Here is a 15,374-nt window from a genome sequence, read left to right on the forward strand (position 1 = left end):
ATAAATTTACGCGTTGTTTCTTCGAAGAAATACCCATAAAATATGATATTTCACAGGCTTTTGATCAGTTTCACGTATAGTTTCATATGGCCATCATGCATGTGTTAATTATGGCGAATACAGTCTAAAGACTTGAAATGATATTGATTTTTAATGAATAATAAATATCCTTGAAATTGCAATTCGTTCCTATAAGCACCTTGAAGTGTTATTCTTGTATCAAAAGAACAGGTGAACTAAATTTATAAGTCCATATACAGCAAATAAAAAGCTATGCCTATAGGTGCATATATACAAACTTTGAAATGAAAGAATAGGATTATAGAAATGAAAAAATTTCTCCTGTGTAAATCAATAAAGTATAATATATATTTAAAGATGTCCCACCAGTATGATGGACAGGATGTACCCAAACCGCATGTATAAAGGTACATGCAATGTTGACTGTATGTATTAATATATACACAAACATATTAAAGGTTGGATATTAGCATATAGATTGTGCATCCTTCAAATAAGTCACGAGGCCGCAAAAAGTATACAGCTATAGAAACCGGTTAGAAGAAAATAACTGAAGGAAGTCGAAGCCATGACAAAGCCGGCGGAAGCACTAAACGAGCCCATATTAGGAGCAATTGAAAAAACAACGAAAATTCAAGAAGAGAGACGTTATAACGCATACTTCATTTTACATAACCATTATTAGTGTCTACTCAAATTTACCTTTAATTACGGTACTGTATAGTTATTAATTCCAACTCGGTATTTACACTGTCAAGTTGGATGAGAAATGCAAATGTCTTGAGGCGTATTTGTTAGTTTTGTCGGTTGATGAAGTACATGCATAAATACATGTGCATGAAAGATAAAAAAAGCCGGAAGTTTTGTGCATATAACAAGGAAATAAATTGACAAATAAGACACCATAAATATAATACACTGAGAGCTTGTCTATTTTATACTGTCGCAAAACTCAAGAAACAGAAATGCTCAACATTAGCAATACCACCGATGAAAGAGAAGTTGAAGATTGTTACAGATCGTACATTGTGACAAAACCGACAACGTCTTATATTGTTAACAGTGTCATTGGTTGTATTGTAAACTTTATTCTTTGCTTTGTTGGTTCATTTCTCAACGCTCTTGTTGTTTACGTGTTCTGGAAAACACCAAGATTACGATACAAAGTTTCCTACTTTATGATCATGCTTTTGTCGTCAATTGATCTCTTGGTTACAATAATTCTCCATCCGGCGCACTTGGTAATGTCGATTGCAGAAATTGCTGGAAGGCCAAGATGTAATTACAAGATGTTTTATCACGTAGCCACCGTAGTCCTCTCTGGAATGTCTTTCCTAACATTCTTCGTAATGAATATTGAACGCTATTTATCCATCGTTCACCCGATATTTCATCTGCAACATGTCACAAAGTTGCGATGTCTCGCAGTTTGCATCATGTTCTGGAGTTTGGCAATCTTCTGTGGTCCAGTTGCTTATCCTCTGAGCTTGAACGTTCAATTCGTCATAACAGTTATGGCTCTGATAGTGATGCTTGGAACATGTTATATTTACATTTCTATATTTTATATCGCGAGAAAGAGAAGACGAACAGCTCTTAACGCGGAAAGACGGAGAGAGGGAGACTCGAATATATTCCTGGTTGAAGATTCTTGTCAAAATAATAACATGCAATCTCCTAGAACTGATCCACCTTCTGCGGACACAATGGAATTAGGGAGAAGACCTGAAAACGAAGAGAAACAAGCAAGCGAGAAGTCAAGCAAAACAATTTCATTTCTTCATGATATACAACTTGCAAAAATGTATCTTTTAGTAGTATTTAGTAGCTTTGTCTTGAATCTGCCGAATGCGATAGTCTTGGCAATGTTCCATGAAAGGTTAACTAAAGTCAATAGCTTGGTGCAGTGGAAAATATGGACAGTAACCCTTGTTTTGATGAACTCTACGGTCAATTGTCTCATATTTTTCTGGGCAAATGAAAGGTTAAGGAAAGAAGGACGGAAAGTTTGCAAACGTATCTTCAGACGTTGATCAGATGGAAAGGATTTTGAAAGAATATTCTGCCAGATAGGTCTTACGTGCGACTATATCGCTAACATAATGGTATTGCTACTAAACATATGAACTACTGTTTATTAAGAAATGGGGAATGTATAGCCACAGGGCTCGCGGAGCGTATCAGATAGAGGGAGGGAGTCCTAGATAGAACCCCCTAGTTAAATTTTGATTTTCTATATATAGATAGCTCTTTAACGCTAATTACAGCCTAAAGGCTCTTTTTGAAATCATGCTAAAATACTAAAATAAGTGGATGATTTCTTCGCTTTATAAGAGCCACTTTAAGTGAAGCACAATATATCTTTGGTGGTTCAGCTTCCTGGTACCACTTCAGTTAAGAAAATCGCTTTCTTGCATTTATCTTCTTTTGTCCGAACACTCTTCTCTTTTATGAACAAATTATAGAACGTTTAAGATTCGATCCTCGAGCCTACCAGAAGTAATTATATTCTCTGCTGATACTAAACACGAAAAAACACGGAAGTGTTAACTGCGATATCATGCAAAACATTGTAAATACGTTACAAGAATAAATTTCGTTATCATTAATCGAATCATAAAAGATCAATAAAGAAATGTTCAACGTGAGCAATATCACCCATGAAAGAAAAGTTGAAGATTGTTACATGTCGTACATTATTACAAAACCGACAACATCTTAGCTATATCATGATTATCGTCAGCAGTGTTATTCTAGCGTTGCATTGTAAACCTCGTTCTTTGCTTTGTTTGTTCATTTCTAAACCTTCTCGTTCTTTACGTGTGATATAATTGCTATAAAAGTCTCTCTTTACAGAATGTAATGATAAAAATATAATCACGCGACAGATTCATGCTTTTGCGAAGAGAGTAGCGATGAGCATGGCGTGACGATGCAAATTGAAGATTCGAGATGTCCTCCAACACCCAGCAGGTTATAAATTCTATACACAGCGAAAAACACGGAAGTTCAAAAGTATAAATTGCGCTATCATGTGGAACGTTGTAAATACGACGTACCAGAATAAACTTCCTTGTCTTTTATCCAGCCAAAAGAAATAAAATAAGAAATGTTTAACGTGAGCAATAGCACCGATGAAAGAGAAGTTAAAGATTGCTTCAGAACTTACATTGTGACGAGACCGACAACGTCTTATATCGTTAACAGTGCGATCCGTTGTGTTGTGAATCTCATTATTTTCTTTGCTAGCTCATTTCTCAACGCTCTTGTTGTTTACGTGTTCTGGAAAACACCAAAATTACGACAAAAGGTTTCCTACTTTATGATCACGCTCTTGTCGTCGCTTGATTTCTTCGTTACCCTGATTGTTCTTCCGGCGAACTTGGCAATGACGATTGCAGAAATGATTGGAAAAGGTACATGTATTTACAAGTTGTTTTATTATGTACCAATCATTCTTTTCTTTGGATTGTCTATCCTGACTTTCTTTGTGATGAACATTGAACGTTATTTATCCATCGTTCATCCGATATTTCATTTGCGATATGTCACAAAGCTGCGATGTCTCGTAGTTTGCATCATGCTCTGGAGTTTGGCAATCTTCTGTGGTCCAATTTCGTATTTTCTACGCTTAAACAACGTTCAATGGGTTATGACGGTTATACTGTTGATAGTAATCTTTGGAACATGTTATATTTACATTGCAATATTTTATATCGCGAAGAAGAGAAAGCTGAATATTCGAAAGAACAAGACAAAGCAGGAAAAAACCCCAAATACACTCACTACCAGTGATTCCAGAAACATGGATTGTGTAAATTCCGTAACTGAAACACGTTCAATGGAGAATCTTGATAACATTGAGAGACAAGATCATTCAGGTGCCGCTACTAACAACCAGAAAGATGATCAAGAAGGAGAAAATTCAGAGAAGTCAAGCAAAACAGTATCATTCCTTCATGATTTACAACTTGCAAAGATGTACTTTTTGGTTGTGCTTTGTACCTTTGCCTTAAATCTTCCGAACGCAATATTTCTCGCAATATTTCATGATACTCCGAAGACAGTCAATGGCTACATACAGTCAAAACAATGGACAGTCACTCTTTTGCTTTTTAGCTCAACAGCCAACTGTCTGATCTTTTTCTGGGCAAATAAAAGGTTGAGGAAAGAAGGATGGAAAGTTTGTAAACGTATTTGCAGACGTTGACAAATGCCTTACGCTGTACCGGCTGCTGCATGGGTGTACCGAAACAGCCAATAATTCGTAGCTTCGTCTTTAAATTTCCCGACCGACATAGTCCTTGCAATGTTTCACGATAAGTTAACTACAGTCAATATATATACACTGGTACTGAGGGAAATATGCATTGTTACTCTTGTACTCATGAACTTTAGTATAATTCCTCGTAATAATCAATAGTTCGAGTCTTTAAATATGTAGTGGAAAATATGTCGGGATCAATAATCAATCATTCAAATATGTCAAGGATATATATATACACCATATTAGTGAAGGTTATATACATGTATATACATAGAAAGCAGGTTGGAGGAGATGCTATAAGGAAGTCAAATACATGAAACGGCGGAAGTCTGAACAAGCCAAAGGAACAAGTGACAAAATAAACCGAAAATTCCAGGAAAACATTGTGAAAATCTTCTCTTAGCATCTCACATTACCATTACGCATTATATTCGCTCGTATATATATTCATTTCCCCCGTTATATAGATTCGGGGTAATTTTCAACAAAGCTAAGATAATTATGATTTCTAATTCGATATATACACGGTCAAGTATAAGATGAGAAATGTGAATGTCTTGAGGTGTATTTGTTAGTTTCGTGAATTTGAGAAAATACATGATTGGATTCTTGCATGCTCAAGATTGACAAGAAAGAGGATGGAAAAAGCTCTTTTTGTATATCGAACTATAGAAAAGGTAATAAACAAACAAGATATATACCCTAACCAATTGATTTTATATTACCAAAAAAATTCGTAATACACATGAAAAACTAACATTAAAAAAGCTTGCGTTAGCAATATCACAATAACATCTTATACCATTAACATGCAGTATCGTTTGTTGTATTGTAAACCTTGTTCTTTACTTTGCTGTATGGTCTGATATTTTAACACTTGAAAGGATTAGGAATAAACAGAAGTTATCATTACTATATAGAAGTCTCTCCATAGAATGGAATGACAAAAATATAATCACGCGACAGATTTATGCATGCCTTTGCGAGAGTCGCTCGAATGAGTAGCGTGATGCAAGTTGAAGATTCGTGATGTCCTCCAACACGGGCCGGGTCGGATCTAGGGGTAGTCAAACTAGTCAGGTGACTAGGGTAAAATAGCCAAATATAATATACGCTGAACACAGTAATCTCTCAAGCCGTCCGGTTAAACTATTCCGGCATACTGCGCTAGACGATAACCTATTATTATTTAACAGTCAGAAATACTCCAGTTATTATATCTCATGCAATCCTTGAGCCAGCGTAGACCAATCAAAAAAGCGGTATCTGCCTGAGTTTTGACTAATCTGGGGCAGATTCCATTTGATTGGTCCTTTTGTTTTTTGACTAAAGTTTACAAAATATTTAAGCTTTCTGATTGGTTGTTGGCTTGACTTGTTTGACTATTCACTGCGTGGAGTATTTTGCGTAATCAAAAAGGATTGAATTTGAATAATAGACTTGACCAACTTGCTGCTAAATGCTCAAATTTGTTAGAGACTTGGAGTTCTAGACGTCTAGTATCGAGGACTTTTAATTATACAAATTGGATATACCAGTTCATATCTTCATGAGACCTATCCATCCACGCTTCAATGCATAATCCGTGAATAGCTATATATAGAAGCTATTTATGACACCACCATGCAATGAGTATTAAATAACATTTGTATTGTCGAGAAATTTTGGTATGGGAAATTTTAATACACTCGTGTGCTCTTTAGAAGGGACAAGGTGTGCTAGGATAAAATATTCATTTTATAATCTTCACTTAATAATATAAAGGATTATATTATGGATTATATAATGCCAGTGCATTGAGGCTTTTCGTGTTAGCATATTTCTGCGTTCACCCGCGATGTCGCCGGTCGGTCAGAAAGTCATGCTATCGTTTGTTCGGTGTTATTTGACTTTATTTTTATCCAATAACTAATGTAGTGCGCAAATTTAAATGCTTTCGAGTTTTAAATCTTTTACAGCATTTTTTTATTTATAGTAGTCAGTATGTAATAATGTGGCGTAATATAACCCAGAAGCGGTGAATAATTAAGGAAAATCATGTTTTTTTTGCTCTTGTTTATGTCTGAGTGTCTTACAGACGAAATATTAAATAGCGCATTCGCCATTTGTTGCATGGATGCTGCTTAGTATTTACATTATTGTCTGATGTTTAAAAACACATGTTTCTGCTACAAGAACCGATGACTAGGCGTGGACGTAGTTTTGTTTTGTTCATGAAATAAATGACAAAATATATATTCAATGTTATATATTAAACGCTGTAGCCTACGTGTTTACATATGACTGCAGTATTTCGCAGGTGTATGGGACAGAAATATACTCATGAAACATAGTTATGGTTGAAACTAACAGGGATTGGCGTGAAAAAGAAAGCAGTTTCGCATTTATAAATGCCCTTTTTGAAATCATTATTCTTAGGCTTTTTACTAAAAAATTGGACCAGAATCTGCTTTCTGGCATTTAGGTGCTTGTTACGCATGTTAGAGCTGACATAGCATAATTAAGCACAATCACAAAGCACAATAAACACATTGGTTTTTAACGTATTATCGGTTCACTTGGAAATATGCTAATGTTTCTAGGAAATCACGGGAGGGGGAATAACCCGCTGTCTCATATTCGACAACGAAAATTTTGACCAGCGTAAGAAAAATGCGTGCGGTGGGCGGGCGGGCAACACCCAGCAGGTTATATATTCTATACGAAACGCGGAAGTTCAAAAGTTTTGAAACCTTGTAAATACGACGTACTAGAATAAACGTCCTCGTCTATTTATTATCCAGCCAAAAGAAATAACATAAGAAATGTTTAACGTGAGCAATACCACCGATGAAAGAGAAGTTGAAGATTGCCTCAGAAGTTACATTGTGACGAGACCGACAACGTCTTATATCGTTAACAGTGCGATCCGTTGTGTTGTGAATCTCATTATTTTCTTTGCTGGTTCATTTCTCAACGCTCTTGTTGTTTACGTGTTCTGGAAAACACCAAGATTACGACAAAAAGTTTCCTACTTTATGATCATGCTCTTGTCGTCGATTGATTTCTTGGTTACCCTGATTGTTCTTCCGGCAAACTTGGCAATGACGATTGCAGAAATGGTTGGAAAAGGTACATGTATTTACAAGTTGGTTTATTATGCACCCATCGTTCTTTTAGTTGGAATGTCTGTCCTGGTTTTCTTTGTGATGAATATTGAACGTTACTTATCCATCGTTCATCCGATATTTCATCTGCGACATGTCACAAAGCTGCGATGTCTCGTAGTTTGCATCATGCTCTGGTGTTTGGCAATCTTCTGTGTTCTAGTTGTTTATTTGCTACGCTCAAAAACTCAATGGGTTATGACAGTTGTACTTTTGATAGTAATCCTTGGAACATGTTATATTTATATTGCAATATTTTATATCGCGAAGAAAAAAAAGCTGAATATTCGAAAGAACAAGACAAAGCAGGAAAAAACCTCAAATACACTCACTACCAGTGATTCCAGAAACATGGATTGTGTAAATTCCGTAACTGAAACACGTTCAATGGAGAACCTTGATAACATTGAGAGACAAGATCATTCAGGTACCGCTACTAACAACCAGAAAGATGATCAAGAAGGAGAAAATTCAGAGAAGTCAAGCAAAACAGTATCATTCCTTCATGATTTACAACTTGCAAAGATGTACTTTTTGGTTGTGCTTTGTACCTTTGCCTTAAATCTTCCGGACGCAATATTTCTCGCAGTATTTCATGATAATCCTAAGACGATCAATAGCTTCATACAAGGTAAACAATGGTCAGTTACTCTCCTACTATTCAACTCTACGGCCAATTGTTTGATCTTTTTCTGGGCAAATAAGAGGTTGAGGAAAGAAGGATGGAAAGTTTGCAAACGTATTTGCAGACGTTGACCAATATACCTGACGCTCGTACCTGCTGGATGTTTGTTAAAATTAAGATATTGTGCCGAAACAGCCTATAATTAGTAGCTTGAATTACCCGACCGACATAGTCCTTAATAACGTTTCACGATAAGTTAACTACAGTCAATATATACACTGGTACTGAGGGAAATGTGCACTGTTACTCTTATAATTCCTTATATAATAATAACTGATAATTCAAGTATTTAAATATGTAGTGGAAATATGTCAGTAAATCAGTAATTCAAATATTTCAAGATGTCGCACCAGGATGATGCATGGACAGCACAGAAAGTGTCGTCAATTTATCCTAACCGCGTATGTAAAAGATGCAATGTTGATCGAATGTATGTGTTTTGATATACAAATTTATTGAATTAAGCTTATATCTATTGTGCATGTACTCTTTAATAAATCACGAGACTGTGAAATATATACATGCATATATGACCGCGCGTATATAGAAAGCAAAATAACGGAAGTTAAATTCAAAGCAAAATAAAGGAAGTTAAATTCATAGAGTTGGCGGAAGCACTACTGATCGAGCACATATAAGCGAAACAAAACGAACTGAAAATTTGAAGAAGACGTTGTGAAAACCTACAGCATATCTCACATAACCATTATTCACAACCACTAAATTTCCCTCGCATATAAATTCCGGGTGATTTTTGATAACGGTTTTGTATGTTGTTAATTCCGACTTAATATTTACACTGTTAATTACGTCAGATAAGAAATACAAGTCATCTTGAGGGCTTTTACTTGAAACGTTTTCTCGGTTGAGAAAGTATTTGGAGACGTGCATGACGAGAGAGGGAGAAAGTGAAAGCGCCAAAAGAAAGTGAAAATTGTATCGAACTATATACGGGAGTTATACCGGCACGGGATATATGACTACCGTATTCACCCACCTATACACACTTGCTCTCCGGCTCCACCCAAGTGGTTCAACACGGAACCATCAACGTGTATAGATAATAGTAATAATAAGAACGATGCTTGTCACGAGGCCTGCCATGAGTTATACGCGAGAACAAAGCTTCTCAAATTTCCTCCTGTCTGAAGTTATTTGTTTATTCTCGCTGGACCTGTTGCACAAAAGTTTAAAGCATTTGCAGTCTAAATTTAGAAATTGAAAATGCATTGTGAAATTCCGACTGTTAAAAGCTGATTGGTCTCGTTTTAGCGTAACTCACAACTGGCCTCTCGTTCTTTTTGGAATGGTAATTCGTACTAGAAGTCGTTCTCATTGGCTGTTATGGTCAATAATGAATCACATGCAAGCAATATTAAAACTTGTATCCGGTGGTGAATGTTTTTAAAAGAACGTGGGTGAGCACACAAGGTCGAATTACGAAAGCAGTAATATACGGAAGCTTTCCAAAAATATAAGTACGAAAACAAAACTTGTTCATCAGAGCTCTCTCTCTCTCATTCACCGCTGTTGACCTGTGAGTAGCTCGCATTCAAAATGTTTAATGTCAGTGAAGACGAAGGTGAAGTTGAAGATTGTTACAGATCGTACATTGTGACAAAACCGACAACATCTTATATCATTAACAGTGTGATTGGTTGTATTGTAAACCTTATTCTTTGCTTTGTTGGTTCATTTCTCAACGCTCTTGTCGTTTACGTGTTCTGGAAAACACCAAGATTACGATACAAAGTCTCCTATTTTATGATCATGCTTTTATCGTCAATCGACCTCTTGGTTACACTGATTATCCATTCCGCGCACTTGGTAATGTCAGTTGCAGAAATTATTGGAAAGGCAAAATGTAGATACAAGTCGTTTTATTATGTAGCAGCCGTTTTTTTCTCTGGAATGTCCATCCTGACTTTCTTCGTAATGAATATTGAACGCTATTTATCCATCGTTCATCCGGTATTTCATTTGCAACATGTCACAAAGCTGCGATGTCTCGTAGTTTGCATCATTTTCTGGTGTTTGGCAATCTTCTGTGGTCCAATTTCGTATTTTCTACGCTTAAACAACGTTCAATGGGTTATGACAGTTATACTTTTGGTGGTAATCTTTGGAACATGTTATATTTACATTGCAATATTTTATATCGCGAGAAAAAAAAAGCAAGGTATTCGAAATAGCAAGAGAAAGCAGGAAAAAGACGCAAATACATTCACTACCAACGATTCCAGAAACATGGATTTTATAAATTCCGAAACTGAAACACGTTCAATTGGGAATCTTCATAACATTGAGATACAAGATGATTCAGGTACCGCTACTAACAACCAGAAACATGATCAGGAAGGAGAAAATTCAGAGAAGTCAAGCAAAACAGTATCATTCCTTCATGATTTACAACTTGCAAAGATGTACTTTTTGGTTGTGCTTTGTACCTTTGTCTTAAATCTTCCAAACGCAATATTTCTTGCAATGTTTCATGATACTCCGAAGACAGTAAATGGCTACATACAGTCGAAAAAATGGACAATTTCTCTCTTAGTAATGAATTCTACAGTGAATTCTCTGATATTTTTCTGGGCAAATAAGAGGTTAAGGAAAGAAGGATTGAAAGGTATCAAACGTATTTGTAGACGTTGAACAACACATTATTGACACTGTGATTGCTAGGGGTTTGCCTAAAATGAAGAAGAATCCATGCATGATATGCAATATATTTGGTGATAAACAGATCACACTGAGACTTATTTATATTTTTAGAAAGTTTAATGATAATACGTTTTTCTTGGAAACACCCTAATTGTAGCTTGTAGCTACTATACGTAGATGCAACTGTTACCGTCTCAGATTTATATTTCCACACTCGACACTGCAGAAAAGTAGGACAAAATAGCTAGTGAGATGGGAAGCAACTTCATCATAATATTCATTCGCTTTTTTAAACACTTACCGTGCAGGTTTATTATAGTATCATGAAGCTTAATGCATGCTATTAGACTTGAAATTATGAAATAAGCCAAAGTAAAACAGCCAAGCAATTTTAAAAAGCTGAATATTCGAAATAGCAAGAGAAGGCAGGAAAAAGCCCCAAATGCATCCACTACCAGTGGCTCCAAAAATATGAATTTGTGTGAATTCCGAAACTGAAACACGTTCAATGGAGAATCTTCATAACATTTTGAGACAAGATCATTCTGGCTCCGCTTCTAACAACCAGATCTAGAAACATGATCAAGAAGGAGAAAATTCAGAGAAGTCAAGCAAAACAGTATCATTCCTTCATGATTTACAACTTGCAAAGCTGTGCTTTTTGGTTGTGCTTTGTACTTTCGTCTTAAATCTTCCGAACGCAATATTTCTCGCAATATTTCATGATAATATTAAGACGATCAATGGCTTCGTACAAGCTAAACAATGGTCAGTTACTCTCCTACTATTCAACTCTACGGCCAATTGTCTGATCTTTTTCTGGGCAAATAAGAGGTTGAGGAAAGAAGGATGGAAAGTTTGCAAACGTATTTGCAGACGTTGACCATGCAATACCTGACGCTGTACCTAACAGACTGCTCGATCAAATGAAATACAACATATTTTCACACTATAGCAATAACCAGGTTGATAGAATGGATTAGAGAATGAAAAAAAAATCCCTGTATCAATGAATATAAAATGTATTTAATGATGTCGCACCAGGATGATTGACAGCACAGAAGTGTTATCAATTTTTCTAAACCGCAAGTATAAAAGATACCATGTTGACTGTATACATATGTTTTAGGTAATTTACAAACATATATTAATTGAAGGTTATTTAACATAAAGATTTTAAACTCTTTAAGTAAATCACGGGACGGTGAAATATATACATATGCATGACGATATACAGGATATAAACACTTGCCTGATAGGGCCTGCTGTAAATATAAATGTTACGTTCACAAGAAAGAATATAGGTAAAATATAAATTAGTGAAGTATATATTTAAAGATATCGGATGCATTAGGGCTGAATCAATAATTTCTCAAACTGTACATATTAACACAATATATAGTTAAGCTTGTTTTCTACTAGGCGAATTTATTCGCGCGACGCGAAGCGATATCTGTAATCCAGTGATGTGATTGGTTTGCGAAAAAATTCGCCGCGAAAGGAGTAGAACCGCTTCCCACTTTTTATCTGCATGTTCGCGCGAATAAATTCGCCCCGTGGAAAACGGGCTTTAGTGAAGGTTTCATTTAAAATAGCATTATTATAGATTGTGTACTGGTCACGAGACCGTGTAATATACATAGAAAGCAGGTAGGCGATACTAAGGAAGTCAAATACATGAAACGGCGGAAGTCTGAACAAGTTAATGATTTTAGGCGTTCATGCAACGCGTGTTTCGGCGTTCATGCAACGCCTCGTCAACGCAGCTTAGTAGATCTATATATATATACCGGCACGGGATATATGCATGACTACCGTATATTTACCCACCTATATACACTTGCTCTCCGGCGAATAAATTCGCCCAGTGGAAAACGGGCTTTAGTGAAGGTTTAATTTGAAATAGCATTATTATAGATTGTGTACTGGTCACAAGACCGTGTAATATACTTAGAAAGCAGGTAGGCGGGTACTAAGGAAGTCAAATACATGAAACGACGGAAGTCTGAACAAGCCATGATTTTATGCGTTCATACAACGCATGTTTCGGCTCGTCAACGCAGCTTAGTAGATCAATATCGGTACGAGGTATATGACAACCGTATTTACCCACCTATACACTTGCTCTCCGGCTCCACCCAAGTGGTTCAACACGGAACCATCAACGTGTATAGATAATAGTAATAATAAAAACGATGCGTGTCACGAGGCTTGTCATGAGTTATACGCGAGAACAAAGCTTCTCAAATTTCCTCCTGCCGGACGTTTTTTGTTTATTCTCGCTGTACCTGTTGCACAAGGTCGGAAGTAATAATAATAATAATACGGAAGCTTTCCAAAAATATAACTACGAAAACAAAACTTGTTCATCAGAGCTCTCTCTCTCTCATTCACCGCTGTTGACCTGTGAGTAGCTCGCATTCAAAATGTTTAATGTCAGCGAAGACGAAGGTGAAGTTGAAGATTGTTACAGATCGTACATTGTGACAAAACCGACAACGTCTTATATCATTAACAGTGTTATTGGTTGTATTGTAAGCCTCGTTCTTTGCTTTGTTGGTTCATTTCTCAACGCTCTTGTTGTTTACGTGTTCTGGAAAACACCAAGATTACGATACAAAGTTTCCTACTTTATGATCATGCTTTTATCGTCAATCGATCTATTGGTTACACTGATTATCCATCCCGCGCACTTGGTAATGTCAGTTGCAGAAATTATTGGAAAGGCAAAATGTAGATACAAGTCTTTTTATTATGTAGCAACCGTTTTTTTATTTGGAATGTCCCTCTTTACTTTTTTTGTGATGAATATCGAACGCTATTTATCCATTGTTCATCCGATATTTCATCTGCAACATGTCACAAAGCTGCGATGTCTCGTAGTTTGCATCATGCTCTGGAGTTTGGCAATCTTCTGTGGTCCAATTTCGTATTTTCTACGCTTAAATAACGTTCAATGGCTTATGTCAGTTATACTTTTGGTAGTAATCTTTGGAACATGTTATATTTATATTGCAATATTTTATATCGCGAGAAAAAAAAAGCAGGGTATTCGAAATAGGAAGAGAAACAAGGAAAAAGTCCCAAATACATCCACTACCAACGATTCCAGAAACATGGATTTTATAAATTCCGAAACCGAAACACGTTCAATGGAGAATCTTGATAACATTGAGAGACAAGATCATTCAGGCTCCGCTTCTGACAACCAGAAAGATGATCAAGAAGGAGAAAATTCAGAGAAGTCAAGCAAAACAGTATCATTCCTTCATGATTTACAACTTGCAAAGATGTACTTTTTGGTTGTGCTTTGTACCTTTGTCTTAATTCTTCCGAACGCAATATTTCTTGCAGTGTTTCATGGTACTCCGAAGACAGTCAATGGCTACATACACTCGAGAAAATGGACACTGTCTCTCTTAGTAATGAATTCTACAGTGAATTGTCTGATATTTTTCTGGGCAAATAAGAGGTTAAGGAAAGAAGGATTGAAATGCATCAAACGTATTTGTAGACGTTGAACAACACATTATTGACACTGTGATTGCTAGCGCGGTTTGCCTATACTGAAATGAAGAAGAATCCCATGCATGATATGCAATATATTTGGTGATAAACAGATCACACTCAACTTATTTATATTTTTAGAAAGTTTAATGATAATACGTTTTTCTTGGAAACACCCCTAATTGTAGCTACGTCTTGAATTTCCTTGAAAAACAAAAGTCCTGGCAATGTTTCAGTTTCAGAGTAGGATAATTGTGGACCATAGAAAAACATGGACTGTGACTAGAGTTCATGGGTACATGCAAGGCTTGCAGTCCATGCATGTTGGGTGTAAAATAACTGAATGAATAGGTGAATAGCTGTAAACGAGTTTATTTCTGTAAATAATTTTCTGTTCTTTTGCTAACATATAAGACATTATATAATGCATGAAGAGATTATTTTCTCTAACCTTTTTAGAACCTATAATTATATTTGTAGGCCTATCAATGCCATATCTGAAACAATTTCCCTCCTTACATCAGTATAGATATTGATCATTTTAACAGTCTATAAATTAATTATTCTGGAGTAGATGACGTTACATTAGCTCAGAACTTGAATGTTTTTTTGAAAATGGATATTGAAAAACTAATAACGACTTTGATATTTATTTTAAAATTATCCGCATTTCGACTGAAATTAGGCCGCGATTCTTCCGCCATGCAAATATTGAAAAAATACAAGTTATTTAGAAATTTTAGCTTTACAGCTTCTCGCTATGACTTCAGTTCAAAACATTTCTCTTTAATAGCATTAATCCGAGCACTTTTTTTCTAGACAATGTATGTTCAGAGATGTATGTTATAATTAGATGTTTGTAAAAAATATACCTCCGTTTTCGCCTGTCCACACATAAACACGAAACCGGCGTTTTCGAAAAACTTCACTCTGGAGAGCTTTTTTGAAAACCTCCGTTATCGGTTGCCGAAAACGCCGGTTACGTTTGGACGTAAGGCCAAAACGGATAAAAAACCTCCGTTTTTTAAAATATATACCTTTGCGGAGGAGGGATCGAGTTACCTCACGATGCCTGTTGCCTGAGAAT

General features: G+C 36.0%; 3 protein-coding genes across 6 annotated transcripts in view; all 3 read left to right on the plus strand.

Annotated features, from left to right (window-relative positions):
- The window catches only part of LOC114526433 (general transcription and DNA repair factor IIH helicase subunit XPB-like), a 45,146-nt gene that overhangs the window by 18,373 nt on the left and 11,399 nt on the right, over positions 1 to 15,374 (plus strand). The gene's annotated exons all lie outside the window — the stretch shown is intronic.
- LOC114526434 (somatostatin receptor type 2-like) lies at positions 3,020 to 5,096 on the plus strand. Its single transcript, XM_028548035.1, has one exon. The coding sequence runs from the start codon at positions 3,131 to 3,133 to the stop codon at positions 4,229 to 4,231; it is 1,101 nt and encodes a 366-aa protein (XP_028403836.1). The 5' UTR covers positions 3,020 to 3,130; the 3' UTR covers positions 4,232 to 5,096.
- Positions 7,013 to 8,834, plus strand: LOC114526436 (probable G-protein coupled receptor 101). Its single transcript, XM_028548036.1, has one exon. It carries the CDS (start codon positions 7,093 to 7,095, stop codon positions 8,188 to 8,190), a length of 1,098 nt encoding a protein of 365 aa, XP_028403837.1. The 5' UTR covers positions 7,013 to 7,092; the 3' UTR covers positions 8,191 to 8,834.

This window comes from Dendronephthya gigantea, unplaced genomic scaffold (genome assembly GCF_004324835.1).
Source record: "Dendronephthya gigantea isolate DGI-Jeju-01 unplaced genomic scaffold, DenGig_1.0 000038F, whole genome shotgun sequence".
In the NCBI taxonomy this organism is placed as follows: Eukaryota; Metazoa; Cnidaria; class Anthozoa; order Malacalcyonacea; family Nephtheidae; genus Dendronephthya; species Dendronephthya gigantea.

Coding starts and splice junctions, on each gene's coding strand:
- LOC114526434 (XM_028548035.1), top strand. CDS start 3,131: ATGTTTAACGTGAGCAATAGCACCGATGAAAGAGAAGTTAAAGATTGC.
- LOC114526436 (XM_028548036.1), top strand. CDS start 7,093: ATGTTTAACGTGAGCAATACCACCGATGAAAGAGAAGTTGAAGATTGC.